Source organism: Alexandromys fortis, unplaced genomic scaffold (genome assembly GCF_014885135.2).
Source record: "Alexandromys fortis isolate MF-2015 unplaced genomic scaffold, M_Fortis_MF-2015_v1.1 scaffold_144, whole genome shotgun sequence".
NCBI lineage: Eukaryota > Metazoa > Chordata > Mammalia > Rodentia > Cricetidae > Alexandromys > Alexandromys fortis.
The window spans coordinates 1,362,891-1,377,160 of record NW_026068021.1 but is presented as its reverse complement, the minus strand read 5'-3'; the positions used below and the strand labels follow the sequence as shown (position 1 = coordinate 1,377,160).

The following is a 14,270-nucleotide window of genomic DNA, read 5'->3' as shown; positions in this document are numbered from 1 at the left end:
AGGATGGCATTGGGCTAGGAAAAGGCATAAACGTGGAAGCACTGAGGCAGGAGTCTCAGGAGCTGCCTTCTGGAACTTGTATATAGCAGGCTTCTCCACGCCCCCCCCCCCATGCTCTGTTTATGTATATAGCCTGGATGGGAGGGGGTTCCCAGTCTTTCTTTGCCAAGTGGCTTTTTAGATGTTAATCTCACTGTCTCTCTTTGTCCTTTTTCTCCTGCCATGGTCCAAGGGAGGACTCTGGTGGCCTTGAGAACCTTTGCCAGAGAAACTTAACCAAGTTAAAAATCTCCCCTGATAATACACAGAGACCTTTTTGCTTTTTTCCCTGCATTGAGACTTCGTCAATGAAGCAAAAATAGTCATGAGGAGATGTCTGGCAGGTGGACAGGTAGCTCACAGCGGCCAGCAGAGCCAGGCTCCAGTTGGCATGTTTCTTCCCTTTCAAGCATGATTTAAAAAAAAAAAAAAATCTCTCTCTTAAGGTTATCCTTGATGGAGTAGTAAAAATCATTAATTGCATTAAAGTTTGACTCTGATAGATGTCTTTTTAATATCCTTTGTTCAATTGTGAATTACGTATAAAGTCCTTCTGTTGCATGCAAATGAGGGTGGCTTGGAGGCACTGAGTCCCTGGGAGTTATCTGAGCTGGCAGCCAAGCTAGCTTGCTCTTTTCTTGGTACTCCATTTTCACTGGAAGCTGTAACTGACAGACAGACCGTGTTATTCCAGACTCACGTGTTTGGCACATTTTGTTTCTTGAAAATGAATAAAAAATAAGCCCATTTCATTGGAAATGGGGAGGCCTCTGGCAGTATTTATAGCTCATGATAAAAAAACTGAGTTCCTAAGTTAAAAAAATAAAAAGAGCTTCTGAAATCTCGCCAGTGCCACTATGAACCTGACATTTCCCATTATTCAAAGACTCTATAAAGTGGGGACTAAGATACTGCGTGGTGTTTCTTACAGTGTCTAATGGCACCTGTTAACATTTGGAAGACTGAAAAACGCAATGAACCAACCATGTCAGGAGTGTAGAGAATTAGAGGGCAAGCTGGACAGAAGGATTGTAATGTAACAGCGTCTAGACACTCCCTTGGTGGAGGTTCACTGTACAGGTATCCAGAAGCTGACCCTCGTTCTTTGGGTTTCAGTGATCAACATGAGTGCCCTTTCCCAACTACAGATCTTCAGTCTGTATCTTACTCACACCCTTCAAATGGAGCCAGGTGTTACAAAGCCTGACCGCAAAGCCTAGGTGAGCAACTAATGTCTCTTTGAGACATTATTGAGACACACTGAAAATACCTATGTAGACGCCCCTTTTCACTTTTTTTGTCTGGGGTAATGTATTTCCCGCAAGTCCACCTTTTGTGTTATCCTATAATGGCTGCAGTGCTATAAGCACCCTGAATGCTCACCATTTCATATTCTAAAACAATATAAATATGCAAGTAAATAAGTCACTCGGGTGAGACTTTAAGGCCACCCCATGATTTCCTATGGAAATTACAATGGGATCTGGAAGCCAAAAGTTTCACTGCCCTTAATGAAGTTGGTTTTTGTATGTTGTGGTCTGGGGAGCATTCTGCACAGAAGGGTCAGTGGGTCACCCAAGAGCCTAGAGCTAGGGAATGGAGAAGCCAAGATCGAATTCAGCTTTGCAAAGTCTTGCTGTCAGCAGCCATGACGTGGGACTCCTTCTCCTTGACAGTCATGAATGCACTCTTGCTTTAGTCGTTGCTCTTTCTGGTAGAACTGAAATGCTGGGAAGTTGTTTTCATGGGCCTTTATCCTGCTCTGGAGAAATCTCTACTAGTTGACTACCTTTTGAGCCTCATACTTCACATCACTAAATATACATCATACTCTCACAGGCAAACATCTACGCAGAGAAGGTAAGTCATAGCTGGTTTCTTTTCCTGGACCTTTTTAGCTTTATATGTAATCAGAGTTGGCCCTTGAGGGTTATGTGAAAGGCTCTTTGGAAGAAATGTGATATGATATTTAAGACGAATGCTGGCAATTTCCGATAACTTTCTTCTTGTTTACTATTTGTAGTTGGTCATACGTTCTCACTATCAATCATAGAAATGACAATTTAGCACACTTCTACTTGGAAGTATAAAATACGGGAATGCTGAAAGCTTATTCCAGTTCCGAGGAGTGGGGAATTGCTTCTGCCCCGATGTCTCTTCTTGTTATTAATTTATATGCTGAAATAGATTAGCACAATGCAGCATGAATGCGGCACATAAATACCCCTTTTATGTTTCCCCCATCAGCCTCAGCTGTGGATCAATCTCACCGAAAGCCTGAGTGGTTTCTTTGGGGGAAATATTGGAAGGGTTAGGTTCACCCCATGAGTTCCTTAAATACGCCATTAATTCACGTTGAGTTCAGAGAACGCAGATAATCAGCTTGACTTCCCCACCAGCTGGTTGCCTCAGCAAGCTGTTTGTAGTTCTGTGTGCTGGAAATCTCAGGGAGCCTCCTGTGTTCCCCATTCTCACATTCTGGTCCAAGTATCCAGAGTATGCTGCGGACCAACCACGAAGAAGTCCCACGCTTGTTAAACAAACTTCTGAGCACCCAGTTTTATAGAGACTTTGTGGAAAGATCTAGGGACACTCAATGTGAGCTTTTGTGTGTGTACAGGTCTATGTGCATGCACATACGTGTGTATGTGGAGGCCAGAGGACATCCTTAGCGGCCATTCCTCAAGAGGCACTTACCTTGTTTTTGAGACAGGGTCCCTCACTATCCTGGAGCTTACCCGCTGTGCTAGGCTGGCTGAAAACCAGCCCCAAGATTCCTGTCTCCATCTTCTTGGTGCACAATGCATGTGCATAACATCATGCCAAGCTCTTTTACATGGTTTCTGGGGATCCACACACGAATCCTCCTCATCTTTGCCCAGCAGTCAAATTACCTAAGCCACCACCCAAACCCAAAATTCCTTTGAGAAAAAGTGGGAGTCTCAGTCTCCTCATTCTAGCCTGTCCTGGTTTCTGTGGGGAGTTATTTAATGTAAGAATCAATAATATTACTGTCAATAATGCAAGTTGACTTTCCTGTAGCGTCTCCATCTCCAAGATTCTGAAGCATCTCATTGTTAGTACAGTGTGAGCATGCCAGGTCTGGAGCCAGACTGGCTGGGGCTACATCCTGGTTCTGTCTTTACCAGCTGTGAAAAGTTACCTTTTACCTTTTTATATGGCTTATCAGAGGTGAGACTTCATGTGGAATTCAGGTCTTTGTGCTTACAGCTATTTCCCGAGGAGCTCTTCCCTCAGCCTGCAATATAACTTTGACTTGCAGTCTGTCCTTTCTGATATGTCCCTCAGACAGTAGAGGAGGAGCAGAGTCACGGGGAGAAGGGTGGACAGTCTAGTCTGCTGCTAATTGGTCTTACACTATGCTCTGGATCATTTGTATCCAAGTTCCCAGACTTTAATCCCAAACCAAACTTGGCAATTACTGCCACTACTACCACGCTACTCCTTGTGTTCTGAGATGTCCTCTGGGTCTCTCCTGAGATCCCTATAAGACTGCTCATATGTCACAGATGGGCGAGGCACAAGTAGCCAGCAAGTCAACTCTGAGGTCTGTTTCTTAGTTGAAATCTAGAAATACTTGTCAGAGAAATTCTCATTTGTTGGGAGCTGAGGAGATATATGGGTCAGGAAAGTGATCACTATGTAAGCTAAGAGTGCCCAGCGCCCACATAAAAGGTCACCTGCATGTTCATGTGCCTGTAATGACAGCACGGAGTAGGCAGAGATCTGAGGATCCTTGGGGCTAATGCTGGCCAGCCAGACAAGTGGATTCTCAGCTCCTGGTATACTGAAAGACGCTGCCCCCAAAAGTAAGATGGAAAACGATTGAAGAAGACATCCAGTATGGACCTTTGCCCTCCACGTGAACACACACACACACACACACACACACACACACACACACACACGGTGGTGGTGGGACAAAAGCCTCCCCTATCACTCTAGACAAATTTTTCACTTATCACTAAGGGTGATACAGAGAAAAGTTCTTTAAAAAACCTTTCAAGAGTTGTTCAAAGTCACTGTATAGCTAAGAAAGTAGCAAGCAATGCCACAAACCCTTTCATCATCAGGGAGATTGCTGAGCCACAGCCCTCTGTGACTGAGCCTGCTGGTTCCCCTGATGTCTGCATCCCTTCAGGTTCTGAACGTCCTGGGATGCTAAGACCTTGGCGTGGGGAGGACCTCAGCTGTGTTCCCTGCTGAGCCCAGCACCAATTTCATACCTCAGCTGTCTCTCCTGGGACGCTCTTGGCTTGTGTGCAAGCCTCATCTCTAGACTGTGAGCTCATTGGGTTGGGGCCAGCTACATCCCCAGCTCCTAGCAGCCAGGATACTCGGTCTTGCTTGGGAATGAAAGTGTTTGCAACCTTGCAACTGGAACAATAGTAAGCATTCAAGATTTTGGTCTCCACTTGTGGGAAGAGCCAGGGTGGCCTATGGCGCCTGCTCATGGTGGTAGAAACACAGCAGGGTGCTGCTAACAGAGGGGTGTGCAGTGAGCTAGCCTCAACTTGCAGTTGCATCCCATTGAATGCCTATCAGACAGCAGCTTGAAAGCATACCTTATTCTTTGGTTTTGTAGTCATCAGAAAACAATGCTTTGGGGCTTTATTTTTATTTGGGAGTTATGTTTGTTTTTATTTTTTATTGTTTTTTTTTTTTTTTTGATTTTTCAAGACAAGGTTTCACTGTCTTGAGCCTGTACTGGCACTAGCTCTTGTAGACCAGGCTGGCCTCGAACTCACAGAGATCCGCCTGCTTCTGCCTCCCGAGTGCTGGGATTAAAGGCATTCGCCACCGGCCTGGCTTTTGTTCATTTTTTTAAGACACAATCTTTCTGTGTAGTTCCAGCTGGCCTTACAGTCACGATCCTCCTGCCTCAGCTTCCTTAGTGATGGAATTGCAGATGTGTGACACCACGCATAGCATTGATGGCATCTTCTTTTCTTTTCTTTTTTCCTTCAATTTTTGAGGGGAGCAGGAGAAGGTGGGTTTCAAGACAGGGTTTCTCTGTGTAGCTTTGGAGCCTGTCCTGGAACTTGCTCTGTAGACCAGGCTAGCCTCAAGCTCACAGAGATCTGCCTGTCTTTGCATTCTTGAGTGTTGGAATTAAAGGCTTGCACCACCAGTGCCTGGCTGGGTTCTTTTTTTTTTTTAAGATTTATTTATTTATTATGTATACAATATTCTGCCTCGATGTATGCCGGCACGCCTGAGGAGAGCGCCAGATCTCAGCACAGATAGTTGTGAGCCACCATGTGGTTGCTGGGAATTGAACTCAGGACCTCTGGAAGAGCAGCCAGTGCTCTTAACCTCTGAGCCATCTCTCCAGCCCCCGGCTGGGTTCTTTTAATGATCTTTTTGTTTGTGTGTTCAGTAGTAACTACCTTTTTTTTTTTTTTTGCCTTAGAACTTCTGATTCTCACTTACTTTTTTCAAGTGGGAATAAATAAACTGTCATCGACAGAAATTGGATGATTTTTCAGATTTGAGCAATATGACCATAGAGGCAAACACATATGCTTGTCTTTTCTCCCCAAAATGTTTATTAGTGTTGGTGATTGGCTAAGAGCATGGAGCCTGGATTAGCTATGATGTAGGACCAGTTCTGCGTCTACATTTGTTTGTTTGTTTTGTTTTTTTTTTTGTTTTCTACTGTTTAAGTTAATTGCGTGCATATTAAGTTAATTATATGCATGTAATATACATCTGATCCTGGCCACCCCGTTACCTCTCTTGTCCCACTTAGCTGCCAGAGCTTTATGGTGCGATGATTACCTCGCTTGATCATTGTGCAACACTGATTCTTCTCTTTTCTTTCCCTCCCGGGTTACTTCTACCCACAACCGCACGTACATGGTGGTCATGGAGAATGTTTTTGAATTGCCTTGTCCTCAGGCCTATGGGTTTTGTTCCTCAAGCATCAGGACCCACTTACACCAGTCACACTGTGACCTTGCATATCTGTGGACTTAACCACAGTACAGAATTACTTAGTAATATGTTTAGATTTTTGCCTCAGGAGCATGCTTTAAATGCGTAATTGTTTTCTTTAAAAATATGAATATTACTCTTGTGAGGAAAGCATGTTATTTGGTGAGATTAAACTCTTGGCCTCCCTGTGTGTGCATAGCGTACTGCTGGCAGCAGAGCTGGGAATGGCTGCGTCGGCCAGAGCAGGGTCTTCTACCCACGCTTGCCAGCCTACTTCGTAGGTGATCCATTACGCCCCATGCTTTTATTTCTCTTTGGTATTTGAAAAAAAAAAAAGTAAAATTTTCTGTGAGTGGCAAATTCATAAGCTTGGGGCATGAAAATGTTGGGATTTGATATAAAGGAATTTTTAAAAGAAGATTAGTGGTTTAAAGGGAACGGTTGTTTGCCCTGGGGAATTTTGCTGTGGCAAAGTGGAGTTCAGGAACGAAAGGTCCTACTTGGTGTGATTGCCCATTCATGCCACTATCAGGGTCCCCCGTGCCGGACCCCCGCTGATTGATGGAGCTGATTGCAGGTGCTTCTAAACTTCATCTCACTGTACCGGAACATGTGGGGTTTGTCTGCCTGGGACCCCCTTGTTTGTGGGATTGTTGCTTTCTTTGCTAAGTGCAAGTTGACTGTCATTCCTTGTTAATTATCCCTTTAAAACAGAGGAGTGGAGCCGGGGATGGCTCAGTGTGTAAAGTGCTTGCCGCACTAGCATAAGTACTGGAATATGATCCGCAGCATCCACGTGAAAGCTGGGCATGGTGGTGCATTTGTAACCCCATTGCTGAAGAAGGAAGACAGGAGGGTTCCTGGAGCTCCTGAGCCAGCCAGGCTGGCCTGATCAGCAAGATTCTTCCCACCCTACAATAAGATGGAAGGTTCATGAGATGGCTCACTGGTAAAAAGCACACGGAGTGCAAGCCCGATGACCTATGTTTGCTCCCCAGGCTCCCCGCAAAGCTGCAAGGAGAGAGCCTACACCACAGAGTTGTTCTCTTAACTTCTATGGCTCACGCACACCCACACACCATCCACATACACAGCAGTGATAGATAAAAACAAGTAATAAAGAAGGGAGGGTGAGAGGAGTGGGGGGAGGGGGAGAAGAGAGGGGGGAGGGGGAGTAGATTGGGGGGAGGGGGAGGGAAATGGGAGGCTGGGAGCAGGCGGAAACTTTTTTTTCTTATTCTCAATAAAAAAAAAATAAAAAAAAAAAAAGAAGGCCGAGACTTAGCTGGATTCTCAGCAGGAGTCATGTGACTCGGGACAGCTGATGTTATTAGTACCCGGTGGTTGCTCTCTACCCGTTCTGCCCTTAGAGGTTTCTGATAGCTTCTGTGTTTTCTGTGGTAGAGTACACAATTAAAACACCCAGGAAGATGTCCTGTCTGTGCGCAGGAGGTGGAGTCACAAGACAAGGCTCAGCCTTGGCTTCTTGTACCCGTGTCCTCGCCATGGCAACTGTTCCTACTCTGTCATATGGTCATAGTCCCTTTCTAGATGAGAAGATTATCTTTGCATTTGGACAGGTAAAGTTAAATCCATTTACATTTATCTAAAAACCTTAAAAGTCCATTTGGGGAAGTGACTTGGACATCATAAAATTATGATGTTGATTTGAGAGAACATTAAGTCTGGTCCTCTCCTGTGAATGGACCTTAAATCTGCATTATCCAGACAAATGAGACTCTCTGTTCCATAAATGATTTACGTTCTATTTAAAAGTATGTGAAAATGGAAATTTCATGGTTTTCCATGGTTATTCATCCCAGGGACAGGGATTTAGTGAGCTTATTGTCGGCATACAGAAGTAGTCATACATTCAACACATTTCCTTGGGGGAGAGGCAGGGTCCAGTGGTCATATTTGCTATGTTGCCATCCTCCTACAGACCAGTGAATGGACCAATGGCATTTCTCCAGGTCAGAGTCTCATGAGTAACTCTTAGGCACTTCACTCATTTTCTTTCCCTGGTAGTTTTCTGCCCGTGTAAACAACAAAAGATCATGTGCTTTTGTGGGGACCTGTGCACCCCTGCACAGAGATCCCTCTGTTCCATTAGCATATCCTGAGGAGATGAGAAGGCGTCTGTTCACCATAGATAGGGCACCATGGATACCTCAAAGTTCCTTTGCTACAGTGAGTTGATGGGGCTCTCAGAGCATCGATGGCCTCAAAACAGCCATATCCCCATAATATCCCACCCCATCATGGATGATAACCTCACGGAAGCTGCATCTGGGTGTCTCCCCTTTGTGTGTGGTTCCATCTGAACATTGTCTAGCATCTCCTTGAAGATTAGTCGCATGTGAGGGGAGCAGGAAGGAAGGACACCCCAGATGAGGTCCTTGACACTTTACTACCTTCTACTTGTGAACATTAGTATCACCATGGACCTAGCTTCCTCTTGTCTTGGTCCCTTCAATTAGTTGTCATGGCTACAGGGATACAGTGCTCTAAGATGGTGATGGGGTGAACATATTATATATACCCTTTCTCTCTTCAACGTGTCCATATTTGGCTACTTTCATGTCCTCTCTAAATCTCAAGTTCAAGTGTATGCTTTTCTACCTTCATGTTCTCTTTGAATTTCAAGTGGGAATGACCACTGGTCTTAGAGGGGTAACTAGTTCTCCATGCTGGCTACGCTAAAATATTTGTGGTGATAATTTTAGACACTTAAAATTCCAGGGCCTTGAAAATGTGTGCTTTTCCCTTCTTGTTGAAACGAATGGGCAGCCTCTGGGCTAACAACCATTCTATGGCCATTTAGATCACGAGATATTTGCTTGCCAAGTGAATAAAGTTATTCCTTACGAAGGATTTTCCTACTTGATTGCAGTACCCAGAATAGTAATTTGTTCACAGTAGAGGTGTGTGTAGTTACCTGTGAATTCTATGAGGAATTGAACTGTGGTGTCATTTGAATTCCAGGCCATTGTGTAATCTGTTAAATTGATGATGCTCTGTCAGGTTCAGTCACAAATTCACATTCTTGAGCTTGTATCTTAAAGCTTTTTTCTTTCAAAAAGATGTATTTTTTATGAGGCATGCGTGTAGGACACTGGAACCCTATGAAGTGGCGTTTCTTTTTCTATTGTTAAAGAGAGAGCAAATGGCAGGCCATTAATAAAGCCTGCGGCTCAGTGAACCCCAAGGCATCAGAGTTATATCTATTGCAATTCGGCTTTATTACACTGTTTGGGTCATAGGAGTGGATGATTTGGGCTGAAGTGCATAGCAGAAAGGGAAATTGGACACACAGTTGACAATCAGAACCCGAGGATGCACTTAAAAAGCAACTCAGAGCAAAAGCAGGTAGGACTCTCCCAACAGGACCGGGATTAGTGGCTCCTCCTGACATTGAGTGACGGATTTCATTATAGCACCTCACAGTTGGCTGTTTATATTCCTGCATGAGATCTAGATCAGCCCCAAGAAGGGAAAGTGGCAATGTCTTACTCTCTCTTCATATTCCCAGTGCTGCTGCAGGACCTGTCCCATAGGATCAGTGGACATTTGTTCTTTTATTGTGGTGCCAGGGATTAAAGTCAGGTCTTGTCCATGTGAGGAAAGCACTCTACTACTGAGCCACACCCCAGCCCCTTACTGGGGGATTCTAGGCAGGGGCTCTACCACTGAGACACACTCCAGCCCTCACTGGGGGATTCTAGGCAAGTGCTCTACTACTGAGCCACACCCCAGCCCCTCACTGGGGGATTCTAGGCAAGTGCTCTACTACTGAGCCACCCTCCAACCCCTCACTGGGGGATTCTAGGCACTGAGCCATGTCCCTAGTAATAGTCTACAGACAGACTATTGCTATGATAAAACATTATGACTAAAAGCATCTGGGGGAAGGAAGGGTTCATTTGGCTTAGTAGTTCTGATCATAGTCCATCATCTGGGGAAGGCTGGGCAGGAACTCAAGGCTTAAACCCTAGGCAGTATTGGCACTTCCTTTATCCCAGCACACACAGGTGGAGACAGAAGGTCTTCATGGAAATCTGGGAGTTAGAATAGCAGAGCCACTAAAGTGTCCATGACTCAGCGTGTCTCAGCATAAGGTGGAGAGGCACCGAGGAAGACATCTGCCGAACCTCTGTGTGATGCACTTTCACATGTGTGACCTCACACATGGGAACAGAAGTGCACATACATGAATACTAAGACACACTTCAAAAATAATAAAATAAACAAAACAATGAGTTTAGTGTCTTGTATGAGCAGGAATGTCCTGGTGTGCTCCTTTAATAGGCTGGTATTAAGTCTAAGGAGGAAGGACTTGTATGAACATGCCTGATGATTTTATGGACCCTTTGGCATTTTGAAGTACCTCCTAGGTTCCTGCTTTTTGCTAGTGTACCAGAGATTATTTGCTACTTAATTGGGCTGCATAGCCTTCATCTCTGCTGTTGAAAATTAGAACTGTTCATGTCATTGATTTATTATTTATGCTGATGTATTGATGGGATTGGGTTATTTTCATTGCTGTTTCATTAAGCTTTCTCCATTTTTTTCTGTTTTTGGATACCTCAGATGACGTTGCACCGTACTTCAAGACGGAGCCGGGCCTGCCACAGATCCACCTGGAAGGCAACCGCCTCGTGCTCACCTGCCTGGCTGAAGGGAGCTGGCCTCTGGAGTTCAAGTGGATGCGCAACGACAGCGAGCTCACCACCTACAGCAGCGAATATAAGTAATTGATGGCTTGAAATAAAATCCTGAGGCTATGTGTTGAAACCCTTGCCTTGTCAGACACGAAGACAAAAGACCGGCAGTGCTGGATCAAGTCCCAGTGCACTGTGGGTCAAGGGAGGTTTGTGTGTAGTTAGACTGGAGCTTGCTATGCTGGAAGGTGTTTTCACTTGGGTGTCTATTATTCTCCTTGTGACAGTAGGCCCCTTTAGTGGAACAAACAGGGCCAGGAATCCACGGCATACTTTAATGTGACATATTTGCTGCTTTGGGGACAACCCCATTTACAAGTATTGTTTGATCTAACTGGTCCAGGCATTTCCTGTAGGTGTGTAGATCAGGAGCTTCTAAAAGCCATGCTGTTAAAATCCTTTCTGACAGTTTTTTTTTTCTGCTTTTGCTGGGAAGGGGGCATCAGTGGTTGAGTGGGTGTGAGCAGAACCTTGTTACTCATCAGGAAACCCAGGGACTATGGAGAGCCTTCTATGCACTGGCCAACCTGCCAGATATGGGGATGCAAGGAACTTGATTAGCCCCAGATCCCAGTGTGGCGAGAGGAGAGTGGAAACCAAGCAGATTTAAACCGTAGCTGTACCCAGAAGTAGCCCTACCTCCTCCGCCTTGCAGCTTCAGGTCTTTGTATTTAAAAAAGAATATTAAAACTTTTTAGATTACTTAACGTTAATGTACAAGTGGAACTCATTATTGCATTTTCATATGTACATGCCACTGTACATTGTTCTAACGGTCCTCTTCCCCCACTGCCCTCCTGTCTGTCTGATTCCCTTTGTGCCCACAGAGAGTTCTGTCTTGTGCTTATGTACCCTTCCTCTTCTCCAGTGATTCCCTTCCTAGTTCCATGACCTATATGCAGATAGGAAACACGCATGCATGCACTCATGCTTGCACACACACCTTTAAGCCTAGTTTTACATATGAGAGGAAATATGTACTTCTCTTTCTTAGCCTGGCTTATTTGCTTAACTCAGTGATTTTGCGGTTCATCCACTTTGCGCAAATGTCAAGTTTTTGTGTTTGAAAACATTCCATTGAGTATATGTGCCATGTTCTTGTTTTCTGTTCATGTGTCGGCGGACATTTTTGTTGGTCCAGTTCCATAGCTCCTGTGAGGGGTGCAGCAGCAGGCACGGCTGTGTGTACCTTTGTGGTACACTGACATAGAGGCTTTCCAGTACAGACTAAGAGAGAGGTGTCTACCTGGGTCCTTCACTTGACCTAATTTTAGCTTTTTGAGAACCTTTGAGATTGATGTTTCCACAGTGCTGCATAACTTTCCATTCCCCCTACCAGCATCCATTTTCTGCACATTCTCACTAGTATTCGTTATTAGGGTGTGTTTTTTCTTTGCTCTTTCTTGGTGATGGCCATTATGACTGCAGTGAAGTGGAATCTCATTGATGGTTTTATTTGTATTTCCCTAAAGGTAAAAGATGATGAACACTTTTCAAACATTTATTGGCTATTCATATTTCTTCTTTTGAGAGCTGTCTAGTCAGTTCACTACCACACTTATTGATTGGGTGCTCTCTAACGTTTAACATTGGTGGGGTTTTATATTCCTTGATATTAATCCCCTATGTGCTGTGCAGTTGGCAAAGAGGCTTTTCCTGTTCTATAAGCTGTCTCTTCACACTGGCGAGTGAATCCTTTACTGGTCAGAAAGTGCTTAACTGTATGTCATCTCATCCCTCATGCCAGCTCCTGGAATTATTTCTTATTCAGAAAGTCCTTGCTGGTGCCTAGACCTCAACGTGTTTTCTCTATAATGTCTAGCAATTTCAGATTGTTGGGCTTGTATAAAAGTCTTTGATCCATTTTGAATTGATGTGTGTGTGTGTGCAGAGTGAGAGATATGGATCTATTTTCATCCCACCGGTTTCCCTAGCACCAGGCTGTTGTTTTTCAAATATATGTTTTTTTTCACCTTTGTCAAAAAGCAGGTTTCTGTGGCTGGGAGGATTTAAGCGTGGCTTCTGTGTTCTGTCGATCTCTGGGTCTGCTTTGTACCAGAGACGTGTTATCTTCGTCACTCTGGCTCTTCAGTATAATTTGAGGTCGGGCATTGTGAGGGTGGAGATTGCTTTGGGTACTTAAGTCATTTGTGCTTCGTTGAACGTTTTAGGATCTTTTTTTTTTTTTTCTTCCCATCAGGGCTGTGAAGAAATATTTGGGATTCCAGTGGGGATTATGCTGGCTTTCTGTGACATAGCCATCTTCACAATATTAATCCTTTCCATCTATGAACATGCGAAGTCTTTCCAATTTCTGTCATCTTCAGTTTCTTTCTTCAGTGTTCTTTTACCTTCTTGCTTAGATTTACTGACAGATTTTTTTTAAAAAATGTATTATAAATACTTTTTGTTGGTTTTTTGTTTGTTTTTTGTTGAGTTTTTTGTTGTTGCTATTCTGTTTTCTTTTGCTCTGCCTCAGTTTTTTCCTGGCAAGCTTGCTTTTGACATATAGAAATGCTACTGAATTTTGTATATTGACTTTTTTAAAAAAAAATCCTGCTACTATGCTGAAAGTGTATACAGTTCTAGGTGTTTTTTGATAGTCTTTCAAGTCTTAGGATGTAGAATAGAATCGCCTGCAAGTAGGAATAATTCAGTTTCTTGATTTCCTATTTGTGTCCCTATTTTCCTTTCCCTGGGTTTGTGGCTTGAGCTAAGCCCGAAGCACTGCATTAGATATAGTGGGGACAATGAGCACTCTTGGCCAACTTGGGAGGAAATACTTTCAGTTTTCTCCCGTTTACTGTAACACTAGCTATAGGCTTGTTATATATCGTCTTTATTGTAGGTAGGTATTCTCCTTCTATTTCTCATTTCTTCAGGGCTTTCATCACAAACAGATGTTGAACTTTGTCAAATGCCTTTTCTACAGCTATGGTGATGATTATATATATATATATGTGTGTGTGTGTGTGTATGTATATGTGTATATGTATATATAAAATGTTGCTTCCCTTACTCTACCATGGAACAGTTTGAGAATCATTCATGTAAGCTTGTCTTAAAGATCTGGGAGAATTTGGTCTTGACTCTTTCTGGACCCTTATCTGGGAAATGTTTTAATACTGGTTCAGTTTTGTTAATTTTTATGAATGTTTCACTTCTTTATATCATCTTGATTTCACTTGGTAGATTATATGTGTCTAGAAATTCATCCATTCCCTTTAGAGTTTCTTGGACGTTTGGGGATCTAAGTGTTCAAAGTATTTCCTAACGATGCTCTGGATTTCATTGGCATCTGAAGTGACCCCCCCCCCTTTCTTCCCTCATTATAGTATTTTGGGTCTTCTGTCTCTTTCTTTGTGTTAGCTTGGCTAGGGGTTTGTTAGCCTTGTTTGTGTTTTTGAAGAACCAATTCTAGTTGACTCTACATATTAATTTTTTATTTGCCATCTCAGTCATTTCTGTCCGTGTCTGCTTTTGTGCTTGACTTGCTTCTGACCTTTGAAGACCTGGATGTATATCATTAGGTTGTTTATTTGGCATCATCCA

At 43.6% G+C, this 14,270-nt stretch overlaps 1 protein-coding gene across 1 annotated transcript in view; it reads left to right on the top strand.

Annotated features, from left to right (window-relative positions):
- Positions 1-14,270, top strand: part of Sdk1 (sidekick cell adhesion molecule 1) — a 961,631-nt gene that overhangs the window by 332,512 nt on the left and 614,849 nt on the right. The window contains exon 2 of the mRNA XM_050163182.1: positions 10,588-10,747. Coding sequence (XP_050019139.1) covers positions 10,588-10,747 — 160 coding nt within the window. The remainder of the gene's footprint in view (positions 1-10,587; positions 10,748-14,270) is intronic.